This window comes from Lagenorhynchus albirostris, chromosome 19, assembly GCF_949774975.1.
Source record: "Lagenorhynchus albirostris chromosome 19, mLagAlb1.1, whole genome shotgun sequence".
Lineage (NCBI taxonomy): Eukaryota > Metazoa > Chordata > Mammalia > Artiodactyla > Delphinidae > Lagenorhynchus > Lagenorhynchus albirostris.
Genome location: NC_083113.1, coordinates 14643992 through 14662955, shown reverse-complemented (window position 1 = coordinate 14662955; position 18964 = coordinate 14643992). Strand labels below are relative to the sequence as shown.

Here is an 18964-nt window from a genome sequence, read left to right as displayed (position 1 = left end):
CAAGAACGTTTAATGAAAGTGTCTGTAAAGTTAAAAACTGGATATAAACTAAATGTCTGTCATCAGGAGAATAGAGTGTTGTGTTTATAAAACAAGAATACTACACAGCAGTGAAAATGTATTCATTTGACCTATATATCAACATGGATAGATCTTGAAAACGTACAGCTGAGTGAAAAAAGCAAGTTTCAAATTACATGATTATAATTATAATATTCTTTAAATCAAAATAATGCACAGGATACCAAATTTTTTGTGTGAGAAAATGACAGAATATAAGTAGTAGAAGTACTGACACATTTTTTTTATTGAAGTATAGTTGATTTACAATATTATATTAGTTTCAGTGTACAACATAGTGATTCAATATTTTTATAGATTATACTCCATTTAAAGTTATCATAAAATATTGGCTATGGGCTTCCCTGGTGGCACAGTGGTTGAGAGTCCGCCTGCTGATGCAGGGGACGCGGGTTCGTGCCCTGGTCCGGGAAGATCCCACATGCCGCGGAGCAGCTGGGCCCGTGAGCCACAGCTGCTGAGCCTGCACATCCGGAGCCTGTGCTCCGCAATGGGAGAGGCCACAACAGTGAGAGGCCCGCGTAACGAAAAAAAAAATATGTTGGCTATATTCTCTGTGCTGTACAATATGTCCTTGTAGCTTGTTTATTTTATTCATAGTAGTTTGTATCTTTTAATGTCCTATCCCTATCTTGCCCCTCCCCCCATGCCCTCTCCTCACTGGTTTGTTCTAATTTGTTCTCTATATCTGTGAGTCTGTTTCTGTTTTGTTATATTCATTCATTTGTTTTATTTTTTAGATTCCACATATAAGTGATAACATACAGTATTTGTCTTTGTCTGACTTATTTCACTAAGCATAATACCACTAGGTCCATCCATGTTACACATAGTTCTTTGGAAGGATACACCAACTCCTTGGTGGATACCTTGAGGGAGGGTGGGGGTAATGGAGCAAGAGAAGGGTACACAGAGGGCTCCAATCGTACCTGTCATGTTATAGTTCTTACATATACAGTTGCTGAAAATATGTTCTGGGGTGACGGGCATACGACTTTATTCCCAGCTGAAATTTGGAGGCCTCCATTGTGTCAGGTGCCAGTTACTTAGTTGCTGGAAATGGTAGGATGGGGGACCAAAGGGCCTTGGGGAAGGGGCAGAGGTGGTGGCATGTATCAGTCAGGGCCCTAGCTGTAAGGGGGCTGGCCTGGAGGAAAGAGTAATTATCGAACTCAGAGACAGAAGGAGCTGTGTGGACAGGACGGCAGAACTGACCTTTGGCGGAGAGATACAGCCAGCACAGGGAGGGAGCCGAGGAAGAAATGCCACAAGTCCATTCTCCTGCTGCTCCCCGACCTCGGCTGGACAGGCCCCAGCTGCAGCCAGAGGGTCAGGAAAGCCTCTGGTACAGACCACAGGTGTCGTCATGTGGGGGGAGGACGGGTGGAGAGCAGCCTGCGGGGACTCACCAGGATGGCAGGCAGGGAGCTTGGGGCGGCATCTCTTTACCAGCTGCTACACAAGTGCTGAGTTTCATCGATTCACATCTTCCCATCTCTGAAAACGGACTTTATCTGACAGTGGCTGGTTGCTCAGCTTTGTGGAAATGCAGCATTCAGTATTTTTTTAAATAAATTTATTTACTTTTGGCTGCATTGGGCCTTCACTGCTGTGCGCGGCCTTTCTCTAGTTGCGGCGAGCGGGGGCTACTCTTCGTTGCGGTGCGCGGGCTTCTCGTTACGGTGGCTTCTCTTGTTGCGGAGCACGGGCTCTAGGCGCGCGGGCTTCAATAGTTGTGGCACGTGAGCTCAGTAGCTGTGGCTCGCGGGCTCTAGAGCGCAGGCTCAGTAGTTGTGGCGCACGGGCTTATTTGCTCCGCGGCATGTGGAATCTTCCCGGACCAGGGCTCGAACCCGTATCCCCTGCATTGGCAAGCAGATTCTTAACCACTGCGCCACCAGGGAAGTCCCATAACATTCAGTGTTTTAATAGCTGGTACAGCCTCACCCATACCAACCTGCTGGACGTCAGCCTTGGGTGCTGGTTATATGATTCTGGATTTTTCTCTCCTTATGAAAAGTCCATAGTTCTTTCGGGAAAGGCATTGGGGCTCCCTAGGCCACCCCTCTGACCTCCCCCGCTCACCGCTGCCCACCCTCCAGGCCATGGACAGCCAGAAGCAGTTCACTGGTCCAGAAATCCAGTTCCTGCTTTCGTGCTCCGAAGCGGATGAGAACGAGATGATCGACTGCGAGGAGTTTGCCAACCGCTTCCAGGAGCCAGCCCGCGACATCGGCTTCAACGTGGCCGTGCTGCTCACCAACCTGTCGGAGCACGTGCCTCACGACCCGCGCCTGCGCAACTTCCTCGAGCTGGCTGAGAGCATCCTCGAATACTTCCGGCCCTACCTGGGCCGCATCGAGATCATGGGCGCCTCCCGCCGCATCGAGCGTATCTACTTCGAGATCTCGGAGACCAACCGCGCCCAGTGGGAGATGCCCCAGGTCGGTGGCCCCGCACACGCGCATGCTTGCCTCCCGGGGCTTCGGGGCATGCTCCTGGCACGCTTGGACCACACATGGGGCTGTGCACACTTCGCACATCCGCTCTGCAGACCCTGGTGTGCCCCTGCTCCGCTCGTGCAAGGCCACGCCCACCCTTCTGCACACGTTGTACGGGTGCTGCTGTGCCCTTGCGCACCCCGGTTCTCCCATGCCCACCTCGTGCAGACTCGGCATGGACATATACCCTTATACATGCAGCAGCGTCCGTGGGCCCTCACTGTGGCTGCTCGCACACCACGCCTGCCACTTGTACACTCACCCCGGGAGCTCTTATAATCCTGATGCGACCACACCCACACTCTTGTACTTGAACCCACGTGGTTACACACACCTTGCTCACCTTACCAGCAGCCCCTGGTATGCCCTCTCTCGGCCCTGGCCTGCCCATGCCCACTCTTTTGCACACGCACCGTGGGGGCTCTAGGGTGCCCTGATGACTGGCATTTTGTGCCCCCAAATGCCCTCTGAGTTCCTAGCACACAATACCCTTCCCACTTATGCTGGGCCCACGTGTGCGCGCACCTCTCTTGCACACTCACTCTGAGGATGCCAGTGTGCACTCCTGCAGCCCCGGCATGCCATATGGTTGCCCGTCCTCACTCATTCACCCACACATGCCCTGGCACACCCATGCTCATTCATGAGCACTTGGACAGCCCTCACCAGCCCACCCACGGGAGCCCCTGCGTGTCCTTGGTGGCCAGGCCTACTCCTTGACCTGATGTGCCCCGAATATGCCCAGCCTACAAGTGTGTGAATGCCCCTTACACACCCACTTGCTCCAAAGTATGCCCACGTAGCCCTGGCACACCCCCAGCCCACCTCACACACTTAGCCTGCATGTGGTTCCCATCCCCCATTCTCTCACCCTCCCATGTGCCCCTCACGCATGCTCGGCCCCTGGCCCCGCCCCTGCTGTCCAGGTGGCCCTCCTGCCCACACTCACAGTGCACGCCGAGCCTGCGTGCTCCTTACCTGCCCCTTGCACTCCCACTTCCCTTTTACTCCTCAGATGCCCCCAGGCACCTGCACACTCCTCCCACTTGCTCTTGCACACCCTTCCCACCTTAACACTCACAGTTCATGAGACTTGCACTCCCATCATCTCCTCAACACCTGGGCCCCTTGAGTCTCCTCCTCAGTGACACCTGGCTCATGCACGCCCGGGCTTGTGCCCTACCCTGAGCCCTGCCCTCACGTTCTGGGCCCTCTTACACTGACTCCCGGGTCCTCTTGCACACTCATCCTGCCGCACATGCACTGACCATATGAATTGCAGACCCCTCCCACATTTACACTCCCCACCCGCGGTTTCACCCAGGCCCTTGCATGCCTCTGCCCCATATGCCCATGTCCGCCGAGCACTGAGCCGGGCACAGTCACATTCTCCCCATGTCCTCCCATGCCGCCACGCCCTCCTCACACCCGATTCCTCCCTTAGTCCCGGTGCCCTCTCACAAGGCTCTTGCACATCGGCCCTTTCACATACTCCACCGGAACTCCCAAGGTTTTGCACACTCACCTGTGTCCCTCGGGGCACCACTGTATACTCATCCTCCTCTGCAATCTGGCTTAAAAGCCGTTGCATCGTCCTTGCACCCGGGACGTCTGCACATCCCTGCATCTGCAGGAAGCCCTGGTTCACCACTGGCCCTTCACACTCTAGTACACCCTGTGGGAGCTCCTCCCCTCACGTGCACCCCACGTGCACACTCTCTGTTAGTGTTATTCCTCCAGACACCCACTTCCTCCTGCTCACTCCTTCCCATTCCCACGTTCTCCTACGGGTCCGGAGTCCATGTCTGCCTGCGTGGCCCTCTAGCGCTCATGCAGCAGTACCACAACAGCAAGAACTATATGGCGTTTGGTAGGTGCCAGGCACTGTTCTAATCACTCAGCATCTATTAACTCATTTAATCCTCACGCCAGCCCTTTTATGCATGGGTCCTACTATTATTCCCCGATTTACATAAGGGGAAACCGAAGCCCAGAGCGTTAAGTCTAACTCAGTGGCAGAATCAGCATTCGAACCCAGGCAGGCTGGCTGCAGAACCTTTGCCCTCAACCACTATGCTCAGTCTGTCGACGCCAAGAACATCGATCCTGGAACCAGCTTGCTGGGAATTCGAATCCTACACCTGCCACCTCTCAGCTGCATCACCCCGGACACGTGACTTTCTGGGCTTCCATTTCCTCATCTATAAAATGGGGATATCGGCCCCTACTTCTAGGATGGTTTGTGCGGATTTAATGAGATATCATACATAAAATGCTGGATACAGGGCCTAGCCTTGCTGAGGTTCTTACAGGTGCACCTCCAGCGAGCGCTATATAGGTTCGCTTTCAAAAATAAAAATGACGATGCTTAGAACAGCTGCGAACGCGCATGGCTGCCACCGCTGTTGTCCCAAGTCCCCGTTGACGGCGCCGCCATCACGTCCCCTCCGCCCCGCGCTGCAGGTGAAGGAGTCGAAGCGTCAGTTCATCTTCGACGTGGTGAACGAGGGTGGCGAGTCGGAGAAGATGGAGCTCTTCGTGAGCTTCTGCGAGGACACCATCTTCGAGATGCAGATCGCCGCGCAGATCTCGGAGACCGAGGGCGGGCCGGGGGAGGACGACGACGAGGGCGCGGGCGCGGCGGAGGCGGGCGCCGAGGGCGCAGAGGAGGGCGCGGCGGGGCCCGAGGGCGCGGCGGGGACGGCGGCGGCGGGCGCGACGGCGCGGCTGGCGGCGGCGGCGGGTCGGGCCCTGCGGGGCCTCAGCTACCGCAGCCTGCGGCGGCGCGTGCGGCGGCTGCGGCGGCTGACGGCGCGCGAGGCCGCGACGGCCGTGGCCGCGCTGCTCTGGGGGGCGCTGGCGCGCGCGGGGTCGGCGGCCGCGGGGGCGGCGGCGGGCGCGCTGCGCCTGCTCTGGGGCTCGCTCTTCGGCGGCGGCCTGGTGGAGGGCGCCAAGAAGGTGACGATGACCGAGCTCCTGGCGGGCATGCCCGACCCCACGGGCGACGAGGTGCACGGCGAGCAGCCGGCCGGGCCCGGAGGCGACGTGGACGGCGAGGGTGCGGGCGAAGGCGCGGGCGACTCCGCGGAGGGCGCGGGCGACGAGGAGGCGGCGGCGCAGGAGGTCGGCCCAGGAGGCCCCGACGGGACTGTGGCCGTGGCCGAGGATGGTCTCTTCCGGCCCGAAGGGGCCGGCGGCCTCGGGGACATGGGTGACACGACGCCGGCGGAGCCGCCCACGCCCGAGGGCTCCCCCATCATCAAGAGGAAGCTGGGGGTGAGAGCGCGGGCTGGGGCATCAGGGTTTTGGAGAGATTGGGGTAGGAGGCAGGGTGAGAGAGACAAATAGAGGTTGGAGAGCGGTGCACAGAGAGAGGAAAAAGGCGGAGAGAGGGTCTGAGAGATACGCAGAGACAAAGAGAGACACGCTGAGAGATGGACGCAGAGATGGAGACCTGGAGGAAGTCTCCCGGTGAAGAGGGTAGTGATTCTGGGAGAGACAGGAAAAAGTGTCTGGAGCCAGAAAGAGCAAGAGACCCAGAGACCAAATTAGAGGAGAAGCAGGACCAAGAACTAAAAAGACCCAAGATAGGGTCAGAGACACTGGGAAAGACCCTCAGAGATACAGGCGGATGTAGGGAATTAAGTAGTCCACGTGACAGAGGCCCCTAAAGCATCCTCAGTGCAATAAGTGCCATGGGGGTGCGGTTGTCAAGGTGATGGAAGGTTGTCAAGGTGATGGAAGGTTGTCAAGGTGACGGAAGGCCATGAGGGGAGAAGCTCCACTTGGAGCCAGCCTGACTCTGCACAGTGCTTTAGCCAAGGCACTCCACTTCTCTGAGCCTCAGTTTCCCCTCTGTAAAATGAGAATCTTGATCCCTCTTCTGGGGGGTGGGGGTGGGGAGTAAAACTTAGATTGCCCAGGAGAAACGGCCAGAAAGGGACACAGAGAGGAATAGGCAGGTCTGAGAGGCGCTTGGGGTGCAGGCTCAGCCCTGATACTTGCCCTGCCGCCAGGTGGATGGAGAGGAAGAGGAGGTACCTCCAGAGCCGGAGCCTGAGAAAGCCGAGTGAGTGGCCTTGGGTCCAAGGGGCCCAGCCCCTATCACTAGAAGCCTCCTGAGGTCAGGGCCTGAGGATGTCCTGTTCACTCTGGGACCTCAGCATCACCCATCCCAGGCCCAGGCCCGGAGGAGGGCCTCTGTGAAAGGCAGTAGGGAAATGAGTGCTCCTCTCTTACCTGCAAGCCTTTCTACCAGCCGTTCCCTCCGCCTGTAAAACCTTCTCCTGCGCTTCGTCTCAGCCTTCCTCCTCCTTCCCATCTTGGCTCACATGGCTCCTTCTCTGGGAAGCCGACCTTGACATGCCCCCTAAGTTGAAGAGGTGTCTCCTCCGGGCTCCCATAAGCCCCTGAGCTACCCTCGTCCCAGCCCTGACCACTCCGGGCTGCCACTGTCTGGTGACGGGTCTGTACCCCCATTGGACTGGAGCCCCATGGGGACAGGGCTGGAAGTTGTCTCACCACTGTGTCCCCAGCACCATCTAGACCTGGACCAGGCATGGGGTGGGCCCCTGCTCATGGCTTTGAATGAATGAATGAATGAATGCATTTCCCAGGCACCTGCTCACTCTTTCTGTGTCCTGCCCTGCAGTGCTGAGAATGGGGAGAAGAAAGAAGTCCCCGAACCCCCACCAGAACCCCCCAAGAAGACAGCTCCTCCTCCCCCCCCTCCAAAGAAGGAGGGGGCTGGAGGCGGGGACCTGGAATTCTGGGGAGAACTGGAAGTACAGAGGGTGAAGTTCTTGGTGAGCACCCAGCAAGGGCACCCTGAAGCCTCCTCTCCCAGAAAACATTCACACCACCTCTCCCCCAACCCTGTCCTTGAGCCCACCTGGGCCAGGCTCATCTCTGTGGGGAAGTCGATATGGGCAGAGAGCAGAGACGTCCCCAGACAGAGCAGGACCTGGGCACAGGGCAGCATTTTCAGGTGGTCCCCACTTGGCTCCTCGGCCTCTCCCTGCTCACAATCCTTATTCCAGCCTCCCCGCGTTTGCGCACCTGGGGCCACCGGCCTCAGCTTCCCACCCCCATCCTCTATCCAGAGCTAAATCCTACTGAGGCCATGGCTCTGTTCCTCCCACCGTGGCCTATTTCTTGGCTCTCAACCTTCAGGAAGGAGCTGCCACACCAGCCCCAGCTCCTCCTGTGGGGGGAGAATTCATCTCCTCATCCAGGCCCGGAAGAAGGGAGTTCGGGGCCCATGCCTCCATCTGTCCTGTCTCCTCTCCAGGCCAGCCTGACATGAGGGGCTGAGGGAAACATGTCGGACAGAGGGTGGTTTAGTGAGGATTTGGGGAAAGCATGGGGGATGGAGAGAAAAAGAGGAAGGGAGAGGTGGAAGTAGATGTCTTCTGCCCGGGATAAAGCAGACAGGGTACCCTCACCCGGGAAGCAGCATGACAGAGTGGTTGGGAGTGTGGACTCTGTAGCTGGACCGCCTGGCTTCAAAGCCCAGGTCTGCCACTTCTTGGCTACATAACCTTGGACAAGACAGCTCACCACCCTGAGCCTCCGTTTCCTCATCCAGAAAGTGGGCATATCAGCAGTACCTACTTCATAGGGTTGTGGTGACAATTAAACAGGTTCACGTATACAAAGCTATTAACCCAGGCCTTGGTACACAATAAGCACTCAATAAATGGGAGATTGTGGGACCAGATATCAAGGACCCCGGTGCTTGGGTTGTGGGTGAATGTTGGGATGAATTCTCCCGGGAAGCGAGTGGACCGTGAGCTCTGTCTTTTTCTTTCTCTCCTCATCTTAGAACTACCTCTCCCGGAACTTCTACACTCTGCGATTCCTTGCCCTCTTCTTGGCATTCGCCATCAACTTCATCCTGCTGTTTTATAAGGTGCTGATCAAGAGGGGCCGGGAGGATCGGGCGCTTACCTGGTCTGTGGGGCGGCAGGCTCAGCCCCTAACGGGTTCCCAGGGCCCTTGCAGTTCACCAGGGACAAGGTGTTGGGCTCAGGGTCCCCAGGAAGGTTCAGGCTGAACACCTGGAGCTTAAGACCCCTGTGGTGGTGAGTATGTGTGTCTGGGTCCATCTGGAACAGATGCCTGAGTGCCCTGTGGGAGTTAGTGCAGGGAATCAGTCCTGGGTTCCACGCTCAGCTCTGCCACTGGCCAGCCCTGTGCCCCTGGGTGCAGGCCTTCCCCTCTCTGCAACACCCGCTGATTCGGTTACATCTCTTTGTTCTCACATAAGCTAAAGAGAAATTTGTGGGGAGGAGGAAATGGGCAGCTCATGGTAGAGAAGGAGAGGGCTATGAAGCAGGCCTCCCAAAGGACAAAGGGACCCTCGGGGTCTTGCGCGAGATCTAGATAACAGGACAGAGGGGCAGTCTAGCAGAATGGTCAGAGCATGGCTTCTGTAGGATCTGAGTCTGGCTCCACCACTCACTGGCTGCATGATGTTAGGCAAAGTTCTTAACCTTTCTGTGCCTTAATTTCCTCATCTGTAATATGGGATAATAACAGAGCCTACATCTCAGAGCTGTGGGAATTAAAAGAGGATTAACATGAGGAATTCCCTGGAGGTCCAGTGTTTAGGACTCCACGCTTTCACTGCTGAAGGCGCGGGTTCAGTCCCTGATCAGGGAACTAAGATCCTGCAAGATGTGCGAGGCCCAGCCAAAAAAAAAAAAAAAAAAAAAAGAGGACTGATGTATGTAAAGCACTCAGAATAGTACCCGACAAAAAAAGGTGCTGTATAAATAAACGACAGCTACTACTAATTTTAGTGTTAGTGTTAATATTAGTGTTAAAAGTAGTCTCGTTAGGGCTCCACTATCAAGACGAATCAACTCTGTCTTCAGTCCTCCTGTCACTCAGTTCAATAGTCAGATTCCCAGGACAGAATCTGATTTGCTAACTAGGGTCCTGGGCCCACCCCTTGATCTTGATGGACAGCCCTGCAGAGACTGTCTCTGACGAGGGCCCAGTTCTGGGTGTGGCCGACCAGGTACCAGGACACCGGGTCCCCACCCTGTCTGACCTCTGTCCCCCTTTAGGTCTCAGACTCTCCACCAGGGGAGGATGATGTGGAGAGTTCAGCAGCTGGGGACCTGTCAGGAGCAGGGTCAGGCGGAGGCTCTGGCTGGGGCTCGGGGGCCGGAGAGGAAGCGGAGGGTGACGAGGATGAGAACATGGTGTACTACTTCCTGGAGGAGAGCACGGGCTACATGGAACCTGCCTTGCGTTGCTTGAGCCTTCTGCATACGCTGGTGGCCTTTCTCTGCATCATTGGCTACAACTGTCTCAAGGTGGGTCATGACCACAGCCTTGGGGCTGGGGCATGTGTGTGCGCGCGTGCGTGTGTGTGTGTGTGTGTGTGTGTGTGTGTGTTTGGAGGGGATGTGTGCCGGGGCACTGGCTGAGAGGACCTGGGGCAGGGGCTGGGGCATCTAACACAGTGATTAGGACAGAGGGGCGTCTAGGGTTGGGGTAAGACTGGGGGACTGAGTACAGGATTGGGGTCTTTAGCAAGGGTGATATTCAAACTGGGAACTGATACAGGTTGCAGCTGAGGAGATGGGTCCTGTGACGATGTTAATTTCTGGATCAAGAAGCAAAATTTGTCATTCGGGAATATTTATTTTCTACCTGTTGGTCAGTGGGTGAATTAATATCTGTGAGGGTCTGTGGGCCTCAGACATAACATGGGTGCCAACAGGGGGCTGTGGATTCTGACATCAACTGTGCCTGAAGCTCGTGATGCCCCGTAAGGTGTATTACGAAGACTTCAGTATGGGTTCCATGAGAACTGACTGTTCAGCAAATCTTGATACTTCACAATTGGACGAACAGAGCTCTTTTGGCTTAGAACTTTTACAAGTGCTGTCCCCTCTGCCTGGAATGCTCTGCCCCACTTCCATCTCCCTTCACCTGCCTGTTTTATTCCTCCTCCTTCCCTTGGGAGGCCCCAGGCTGCAGCAGGTGCCCGTTCTGGGCTCTCCCGGGTTTTTTCCTCATCCCAGCCCTGACCCTCTGACCGCGTTTCCCCACTACTACCCTGATCACTCTGGGGAAGCTCCTGTGAGGTGGGGTGTCACAAAGGCTCCAGCAAGATGTCCTAGCTCCTGCCGAGGCTGTGGTCTCCTGACAGCCACCCCTTTGCCTCCCTGCATGATCTAGGTGCCCCTGGTGATCTTTAAGCGGGAGAAGGAACTGGCCCGGAAGCTGGAGTTTGACGGCCTCTACATCACGGAGCAGCCTGAAGACGATGACGTGAAGGGGCAGTGGGACCGGCTGGTGCTCAACACTCCGTAAGGGCCCAGCCCCAGCCTCGTGGTGGGTTGGGGAAGCAGAGCTGGGTTTCCGCTCCAGTCCCAGCCCAGGCCTCAAAAGGCCGGCGTTCCAGTCACTGCCCGTCCTGACTCATTCTCCCCAAGCCTTTGTCTTCCTCTTAATAATACAGACAAATTTCCCCTGCATTAAAGTACCTCTGGGGGTGCTGCTGACACATGGGGATTCCTGGGCCCCATCCCTGGGGATTCTGGTTCAGTGAGTCTGAGGTGGCACCCAGGAACCTGCATTTTAAACTCTGTCCCCACGCGGGATTCTCACCAGGTGCCATGAGTGGGAAATATATGAAATCACTTGGTTTTCAAACTGAGCCCAGAGAGGAAATGAGGGTTGTGAGGGCAACGTGGTGGGACTCTGGACCCCCAAAGTACACTCCCAGCCCATTCCATTTTCCCCCAGGTCAAGTCCCATCTTATTTGTTCATATAGCGGGTCTGCATCCTTAGAGGAAGGCATGTCTAGAGTAAGAACACCAGGTCAGGTTGGAACCCTGGGTTGGCCACACTGTAGCTGGGAATTCTTGGTCCAGTCACTTGGCCTCTCTGTGCCTCAGTTTCCTTATCTGTAAAGTGGGGATATATAATAGCACCGACCTCACAAGGACCTTGTGACAATGAAATGAGTTAGTGTAGTTTCTGGGGCACTGTAAGCTCTAGGTAAGGGTTGGAAGTCATTTTCTTTTTTCTTTTAATGAAGACACTTTTTTTTTTTTTGCATCAGGTCTCAGTTGCGGCATGCAGAATCTTTGTTGAGGCACACATGCAGGATCTTTTGTTTCCGAGAGCAGGCTTTTCCTTGTGGTGTGCGGGCTCCAGGGCGCGAGGGCTCGGTAGTTTGTGGCATGCAGGCTCTCTCGTTGAGGCGCGCGAGTTCAGTAGCTGTGGCGTGCGGGCTTAGCTGTGGCACACAGGCTTAGTTGCTCCGTGGCATGTGGGATCTTCCCAGACCAGGGATAGAACCCACGTCCCCTGCATTGGAAGGCGGATTCTTTACCACTGAACCACCAGGGAAGTCCCGGAAGTTATTTTCTTATGGGGTCCTGCCTAGTGAAGTGGTGCAAGGAGAGAGAGAAGCCATACCAAGGACATGCTATACTCTCACTGTCACCATCAAAGACACATTTAACTTACACACATTCAAGTACACATGCTTAAGAGAGAGAGAGAGAGAGACACCTATTTAAAATGGTGTCTGCCCAAGACCTTGACTTCTAAATACCATTTCCCGTGACAAGGAACCAGACTCCTTGGAGAAGTGGCAGATTTTTCAGGGCTGTGTCGGGGAAGTGTAAGATGAGCCTGGATTATCTTGTTAAGTCAGAAAGCAAGGGTGTGCTCACTGCAAAATGGTGACATGCTGAAAGGACCCTGCTGCCAGCTTAGAAGCGGCTCCCCGTGGACAAATCAAGGACAGTTTGAGCGTTGATAAGGATAGAAAGTGCCACAAATTGAAACACACGTCAAATAGGCCTAAATCCATGGATTCATAATAAATCTCCACTTCACCCCCGACCCCCTCCCCAGCAAAACTCATTGGGCCGCCTTTGCAGGATGTTGGGACATCAACTCATCAATTAGAAAACTGGTAAATAAAGGGCCAGAATCATCAAATAAAATTAAACAGTGTGAGGAAGCACCCCGGAACCAGAGCAGGGCCAGGCTGCTGGTCCCAACTCCTCCCCACCTGAGTGCAGTTCTGGGGTCTTTGCACATCCCAGCTCCGAATGCGAGCCACCTGCCTCACCTGGGCTCCACCAACGACAGCAGCGGGGGAGGGCGGGGTAAGAGTTGACCTTGGGCAAAAGTCACCTGGCCTGGGGTCTTTAGAGCCTGACCCTGAGTGAGATGTGACCCCCCTGTCTCCTGTGAGAAAAGCATTGGAATTCCAACCCCCCGCCCCGGCCTGGCTGGTGGCCCCTGTTCCCTCCTACCCTGATGTCTTGTGGCTTCTTTCTCTTGGCAGGTCTTTCCCCAGCAACTACTGGGACAAATTTGTCAAGCGGAAGGTGAGAGGACGTGGATGGGGAGGTGGAAGGGCCTCCCGGGCTGGGTTCCTTGCTGCCACCAGGCCATCCAAACCCCGTCAAGCACTTGCTTCATGTGTGACCTTGGGCAAGAGGCTTTGACTGTCTGAGGAGCACCTCAGATTGCCAGTCTGGAAGTGAGCATGACAGTCACCCCTCCCGCTCTGTAATGAGACGATACGTGTAACAAGCACAGCACAGTGCCTGGCGCAGAGTAAATACTCTGAATATTAGTTTTGAGGGAGGAAGTAAGGCATCCTATTTTCAGCACACAGACTCTGGTGCTCGATTGTCTGCTTTTCTATTCCTAGTGGGGTCAACCTTTCTGTGCCTCAGTTTCCCTCATATTCAAAGTGAAGTAATGAGGGCCAACCCCACCAGGTTGTTGTGAAGGTTATATGACCTACTACATGAGCAGCATCTGGCACATAGGAAAGCATTCAGTTACAATCATTCAGTCACCCAACAAATGTTTCTTGAGCACCTACTGTGTGCCAGGACCTGTTTTAAGGACCTGGAATCCAAGGAGTAAACACATTTGGACCCTCAAGTTGGAAAGACAGAGGAGGAACACATTTATAGCATTCAGGTGGTGATAAGTGCTGTAGAAGAAAAAAGCCCCGCGGAGGGGTGGGGAGTGCGTGGGTGTTGGCCCAGACAGGTTGCTCTTTCGTGCAGCGTGATCAGGAGGTGAGGGAGCGAGGCAGGTGGGAATCTGGCGGAAGGGTGTTCTGTGCAGGGGGAACGGCCAGTGCAAAGGTCCTGGGGGAGGAATGTGCCTGGTATATTTGAGGAGCTGTGAGGAGGCCAGTGTGGCTGGGGCAGAGTGAGTGAGGGGGTGAGTGGGAGGAGATGAATTCATAGATGATGGGGTGGGGACGCCAGTTATATAGGATTCCTTGCCTACCTGCCTAATAATAATAAATGATCCCAATTAATTTGGCTACTGAGTAAACTGGGCCTTTATCACTTTGGGACCTTCCCCCTGAGGATCTGAAGAAAGCTCTGGCCCTTCTCCCCAGAAAAATGCACCCCCAATCTCTCACACAAAGTTCAGAGTGTCCCCAGACACCCCCAACCATGCAGGCTATGACCTTCCCCACTCTAGTTGTGTCTGCACGGCCCTATGCTCCCCTGCGTAGGTCTTGGACAAGCACGGGGACATCTTTGGGAGGGAGCGGATCGCCGAGCTCCTGGGCATGGATCTGGCCACGCTGGAGATCACAGCCCACAATGAGCGCAAGCCTGAACCACCACCGGGGCTGCTCACCTGGTGAGCCAGGGGTGACCCTGCACAGGCCTGGGACAGGCAGGGGAGGTGGCCAGGGTCTGACCCCCCAGCATCTGGCCATCCCTCTTCCCTCTACCCTACAGGCTCATGTCCATCGATATCAAGTACCAGATCTGGAAGTTTGGGGTCATCTTCACAGACAATGTGAGGGGGGCCCTGTAGAGGGGGAGGGGCCTGCTGGAGAAGGGCCCGAGGGCGTCGGATGCCCCACCCCCAGGTATCCCTGACCAGGGGCTGACTCCTGACCCCTGTGCACCTCTGACCCGCCCAAGGCTCCTTACCACCCAGAACACTCTTGAATTCCCGGACTATGTCCTTCTGCGGAGTGTTCCCCAACTCCCTGCAGAATGGCTTCCCACCGAGTGCTCCATTGTTTTAGAGTTGTTCCTGAACCTTCAAATAATCCCTAGCCAGAGATGGCCCCCTGAACCCCAGAGCATGCCCAACACTCTCAACTGTTCCCTGGCGCCCAGAGTACTCCTTGACCCTCATGAACGCATGCTGACCCCGGCTCTGTGTGCCCACAGTCTTTCCTGTATCTGGGCTGGTACATGGTGATGTCCCTCCTGGGTCACTACAACAACTTCTTCTTTGCCGCCCACCTCCTGGACATTGCCATGGGGGTCAAGACGTTGCGCACCATCCTCTCCTCTGTCACCCACAATGGGAAACAGGTGTGGAGGGGACCTGTCTGAGGGGAGTGAGCCTGGAGGGACGAGTTTGGCAGTCTGAGGAGGGGTGGAGGGTGAGGGCTGGGCAGGTAGGGTGAGGAGGGGCAAGGCTGGGCGGGCTGAGCCAGGGCAGGTGTGGGTGGTGAGACCCCAGGGGGAAGGCCACCTGGGCCGAACTGGGGCAAGGATAGAGAAGGCTGGGGATTTCCCTGGTGGTCCAGCGGTTAAGGCTCTGCGCTCCCAGTGCAGGGGGCCTAAGTTTGATCCCTGGTCAGGGAACTAGATCCCACATGCTGCAACTAAAGATCACACATGCCACAACTATGGAGCCCGCGTGCCGCAACTAAGACCCAGCGCAGCCAAATAAATAAATAAATATTTAAAAAAAAAAAAAGGATAGAGAAGGCTGGGCATGGGGGAGGGGCAAGCCCAGAGTGGAGCTGACCGGCCCATTGCCCGTCCCCAGCTGGTGATGACCGTGGGCCTCCTGGCGGTGGTGGTCTACCTGTACACCGTGGTGGCTTTCAACTTCTTCCGCAAGTTCTACAACAAGAGTGAGGATGAGGACGAGCCTGATATGAAGTGTGACGACATGATGACGGTAAGCCCCTCCCCCCAACACTCTTGGAACAAGTTACTGACCATCCCTGACCCTTAGTTTTCCCATCTGTAAAGGGGGTGAGTAATAGAAACTACCTGTAGACTTATTGTGAGGGTTCAGTGAGCTGACACTTGTGAGGTACTTAGAACAATGCTCAATAAATGGTAGCCACTGTTATAATAGTAATTGAGTTTTTCAAGCTATCCTTATTGGAAGGGTGCTCAGGCACGGTGCCTGACTTACAGGCCATGTGATTTGGGGTTGGCTGCTCAACCTCTCCACCCTCTGGTGTCCTCACCTGTGAAATGGGTGTATAATAACAGTGCCTACATCTTCGGGTTGCTTTTAGGACTCAGTGATGCTCCCTGATCATCTAAGATTTAAAAGTCTTAGAATAGTGCCTGGCAGGTATTAAGGATTCCACAGATGTGAGCTACTATCATCATTATAACGAAGAGTGTCACCCAAAGCATGCTATCCGTGTTTTTATTTTCTCTTCTGTTCTAGGAGTGGTGGTCATAACCCAAACTGAGTTGCTTTTTTTTTTCTAAACTCCATCTTTTTTTTTTTTTTTTGGCCTTACCGCACGGCTTGTAGGATCTTAGTTCCCTGACCAGGGATTGAACCTGGGCCCTTGACAGTGAGAGTGCAGAGTCCCAACCACTGGACCACCAGGGAATTCCACTAGACTCCATCTTTATTTTTATTATACCCCAACTGAACCTTAGCATTTCCTCCACTTGTGAATTTTTTAAACTTTTTATTTAGTTAGTTAAAAAAATTTGTTTGGCCGCACTGTGCGGCTTGTGAGATCTTAGTTCTTCGACCAGGGATCGAACCTAGACCCTCAGCAGTGAAACCGCAGAGTCCTAACCACTGGACCGCTAGGGAATTCCCCCCAAATTAAGTTTAACCTACTATAGGCATGGGCCACAGTGGAAAGAATCATCCCAGGGCTTTATCTCAGAGATGGCCTGTAATCTGGCACTGTGCTCACAGGATCCACTCAGCCTGACATTTGAGGCCCCACCAGACCTGGTCTTGCCACTCAGCCTTGTTCCCATCAGTCACTGGTCTTAGCTCTTACCCAAGAGAACTGCGTTCTCTCACTTCCCAGGGACACAGAAAGAACAGTGTAAAGTCTTTCCCAAGTGCCAGGCAGACCACGTCCCTCCCTCTGCTCAGAACCTTCTTGTGGTTTCCTGATGCCTTCACCATGGCTTACAAAGCCAGGGAAAAACCAGCCTGGCCTGAGTCTAACCAGAGCCCTTCTTGCTTTTTGCTCTCTGGCTGCCTGGTCCTCCTTCAGTTCCCCTAAGATCATGTGTTTCCTCCCAAGCCAAGCCCTTTGCATCTGACATTCTCTCTTCCTCCCTTGCCCGGCCCTATGTACACACACCCCTTCACTTGATGCTTCACCTTCAACTTAAATGCTGCCTCCTACAGGAAGCCCTCCATGACCATTGGCTGGACCTCATTTATCTCCCTGCTCTTGCCCGCAGGAACTCTATTTTCCAGCTTCACTGAACCTCTTTCAGTTCCTCACAAGAGCAAGATGCATTCTTTCCTCCCCAAATGGTGATGAAGCACATGTGGTTTTCTCTGCCTGGAACTCTCTCTCCCACCTAACATTTTCTTCACGTTCCAGCTCACACATGTCCCCTCTTCTAGGAAGCCTTGCCCCATCACCGCAGGCTGGGTCAGGCTTTCAAAGCTTCAACGCTTCCTGTGCTTCCCCCATCTCACCCCTGATTACACTGTGCTTTCACTGTCCTGGCCCTGAGCCCTCCCTATCACAACCCTGATCATTTCTGGGCTGTCACTGTCTGATGCCAAGTTTGTGAGCCCTGTGAGAGGAAGGTTCAGGACTGTCTCAGTCATTGCCATGTGTGCCCTGCTGCAACTAGCCCAGGGCCCTGTAGGTAGTGGGTGAATGTCGAATGATTGAGTGCATGACTAATGTGCTTCTCACCCTGCCCCCGCAGTGTTACCTGTTTCACATGTATGTGGGTGTCCGAGCTGGTGGGGGCATTGGGGACGAGATTGAGGACCCAGCAGGCGATGAATATGAGCTGTACCGGGTGGTCTTCGACATCACCTTCTTCTTCTTTGTCATCGTCATCCTGTTGGCCATCATCCAGGGTCAGTGCTTGTCGGGGGTGTGGGAGTGGGGGCTCTGTGCCCAGAGGCAGACTAGCTCATTTAAGAGTGCAGTCCCAGGATCACATCAGCCTGGATTCATATCCTGGCTCTGCCTCTCCCTACTGTGAGACTTTGGGCAAGTCACCACTCTGAGCCTCAGTTTCTCCATCTGTAAAATGGGGGGTTTTAATTGTACTAGCCTCATCGGGTTGTTGTGAGAATTCAATCAATTCATAGGTGGTAAATGTCTGGCTCATGATAAGTGCTCAATAAATGCTAGGTATTATTATTTTTAGGAAGCAGGGTGTGATTAGGGGGATGAGGGTGGGAGGCAGGACTCAGAGGTAGGTAGCCAGAAGAGGAGGGAGTCTGAACTGGGTCAGAGGTTGGGCACTGACTTGCGCCCTGCCACCCCAGGTCTGATCATTGACGCTTTTGGTGAGCTCCGAGACCAACAAGAGCAAGTGAAGGAAGATATGGAGGTAGGTCATATCTGGGGGGGCGACCCAGAGGGATCATGGGACCCTGGGGGGTTGAATGGGCCTTGACTCTGATGTCTCCTGCCATGCACAGACCAAGTGCTTCATCTGTGGTATCGGCAGCGATTACTTTGATTCAACACCGCATGGGTTCGAGACTCACACACTAGAGGAGCACAACCTGGCCAATTACATGTGAGTGTGGGCCCACTGGCCAATCAGGAGGGTGGGGGCGTGGCTGCCGCCAGCCAGGCCGAGATACTGGCCAGTTAGGGGAGGGGGGATGGTGTCCATGTGGGTGGATTCCCAGCCAGCCAATCAGGAGCAAGTAAGGGTGATTGCGACCTGTCTACCGCTGCCTCCCATCCCCAGGTTTTTCCTGATGTATCTGATAAACAAGGACGAGACCGAACACACGGGTCAGGTAAGGGTGTGTTAATGGGACGACAATGGGCAGAGACATGGTGAATTTTAATATAAGGTCAATCAGCAGGTGACAGTAAAAAGCTCATATCAATATGAAGCATTTGAAGATGTGACCAACCAACCCTTCCCCATCCCCCACCCCTAGGAGTCTTACGTCTGGAAGATGTACCAAGAGAGATGTTGGGATTTCTTCCCGGCTGGCGATTGTTTCCGCAAGCAGTATGAGGACCAGCTTAGCTGAGACACCCCCAGCTGGCCCTTCACCCCCACCTCGAAGGTCCTTATTCTCACAGCAAGCCCCTTAGCCCCCAAATCCCTCCCCGCAAGGCGGCTGGGGGAGGGTGACCTGTACTGGCAAAATAAAGTCTGTGCTACACCCCTGA

At 54.6% G+C, this 18964-nt stretch overlaps 1 protein-coding gene across 3 annotated transcripts in view; it reads left to right on the top strand.

Moving 5' to 3' along the window:
• The window catches only part of RYR1 (ryanodine receptor 1), a 118063-nt gene extending 99099 nt beyond the window's left edge, over positions 1-18964 (top strand). For all 3 annotated transcript variants that reach the window (XM_060131765.1, XM_060131764.1, XM_060131763.1), the window contains 17 exons: positions 2184-2525; positions 5046-5858; positions 6599-6651; positions 7234-7387; positions 8407-8493; positions 9656-9907; positions 10779-10909; positions 12911-12953; positions 14114-14244; positions 14346-14406; positions 14790-14936; positions 15400-15534; positions 17520-17676; positions 18094-18158; positions 18250-18350; positions 18528-18579; positions 18727-18964. In XM_060131765.1, the coding sequence (XP_059987748.1) occupies positions 2184-2525; positions 5046-5858; positions 6599-6651; positions 7234-7387; positions 8407-8493; positions 9656-9907; positions 10779-10909; positions 12911-12953; positions 14114-14244; positions 14346-14406; positions 14790-14936; positions 15400-15534; positions 17520-17676; positions 18094-18158; positions 18250-18350; positions 18528-18579; positions 18727-18822 (2820 nt within the window). In that variant the 3' untranslated portion in view covers positions 18823-18964. The remainder of the gene's footprint in view (positions 1-2183; positions 2526-5045; positions 5859-6598; positions 6652-7233; positions 7388-8406; positions 8494-9655; positions 9908-10778; positions 10910-12910; positions 12954-14113; positions 14245-14345; positions 14407-14789; positions 14937-15399; positions 15535-17519; positions 17677-18093; positions 18159-18249; positions 18351-18527; positions 18580-18726) is intronic.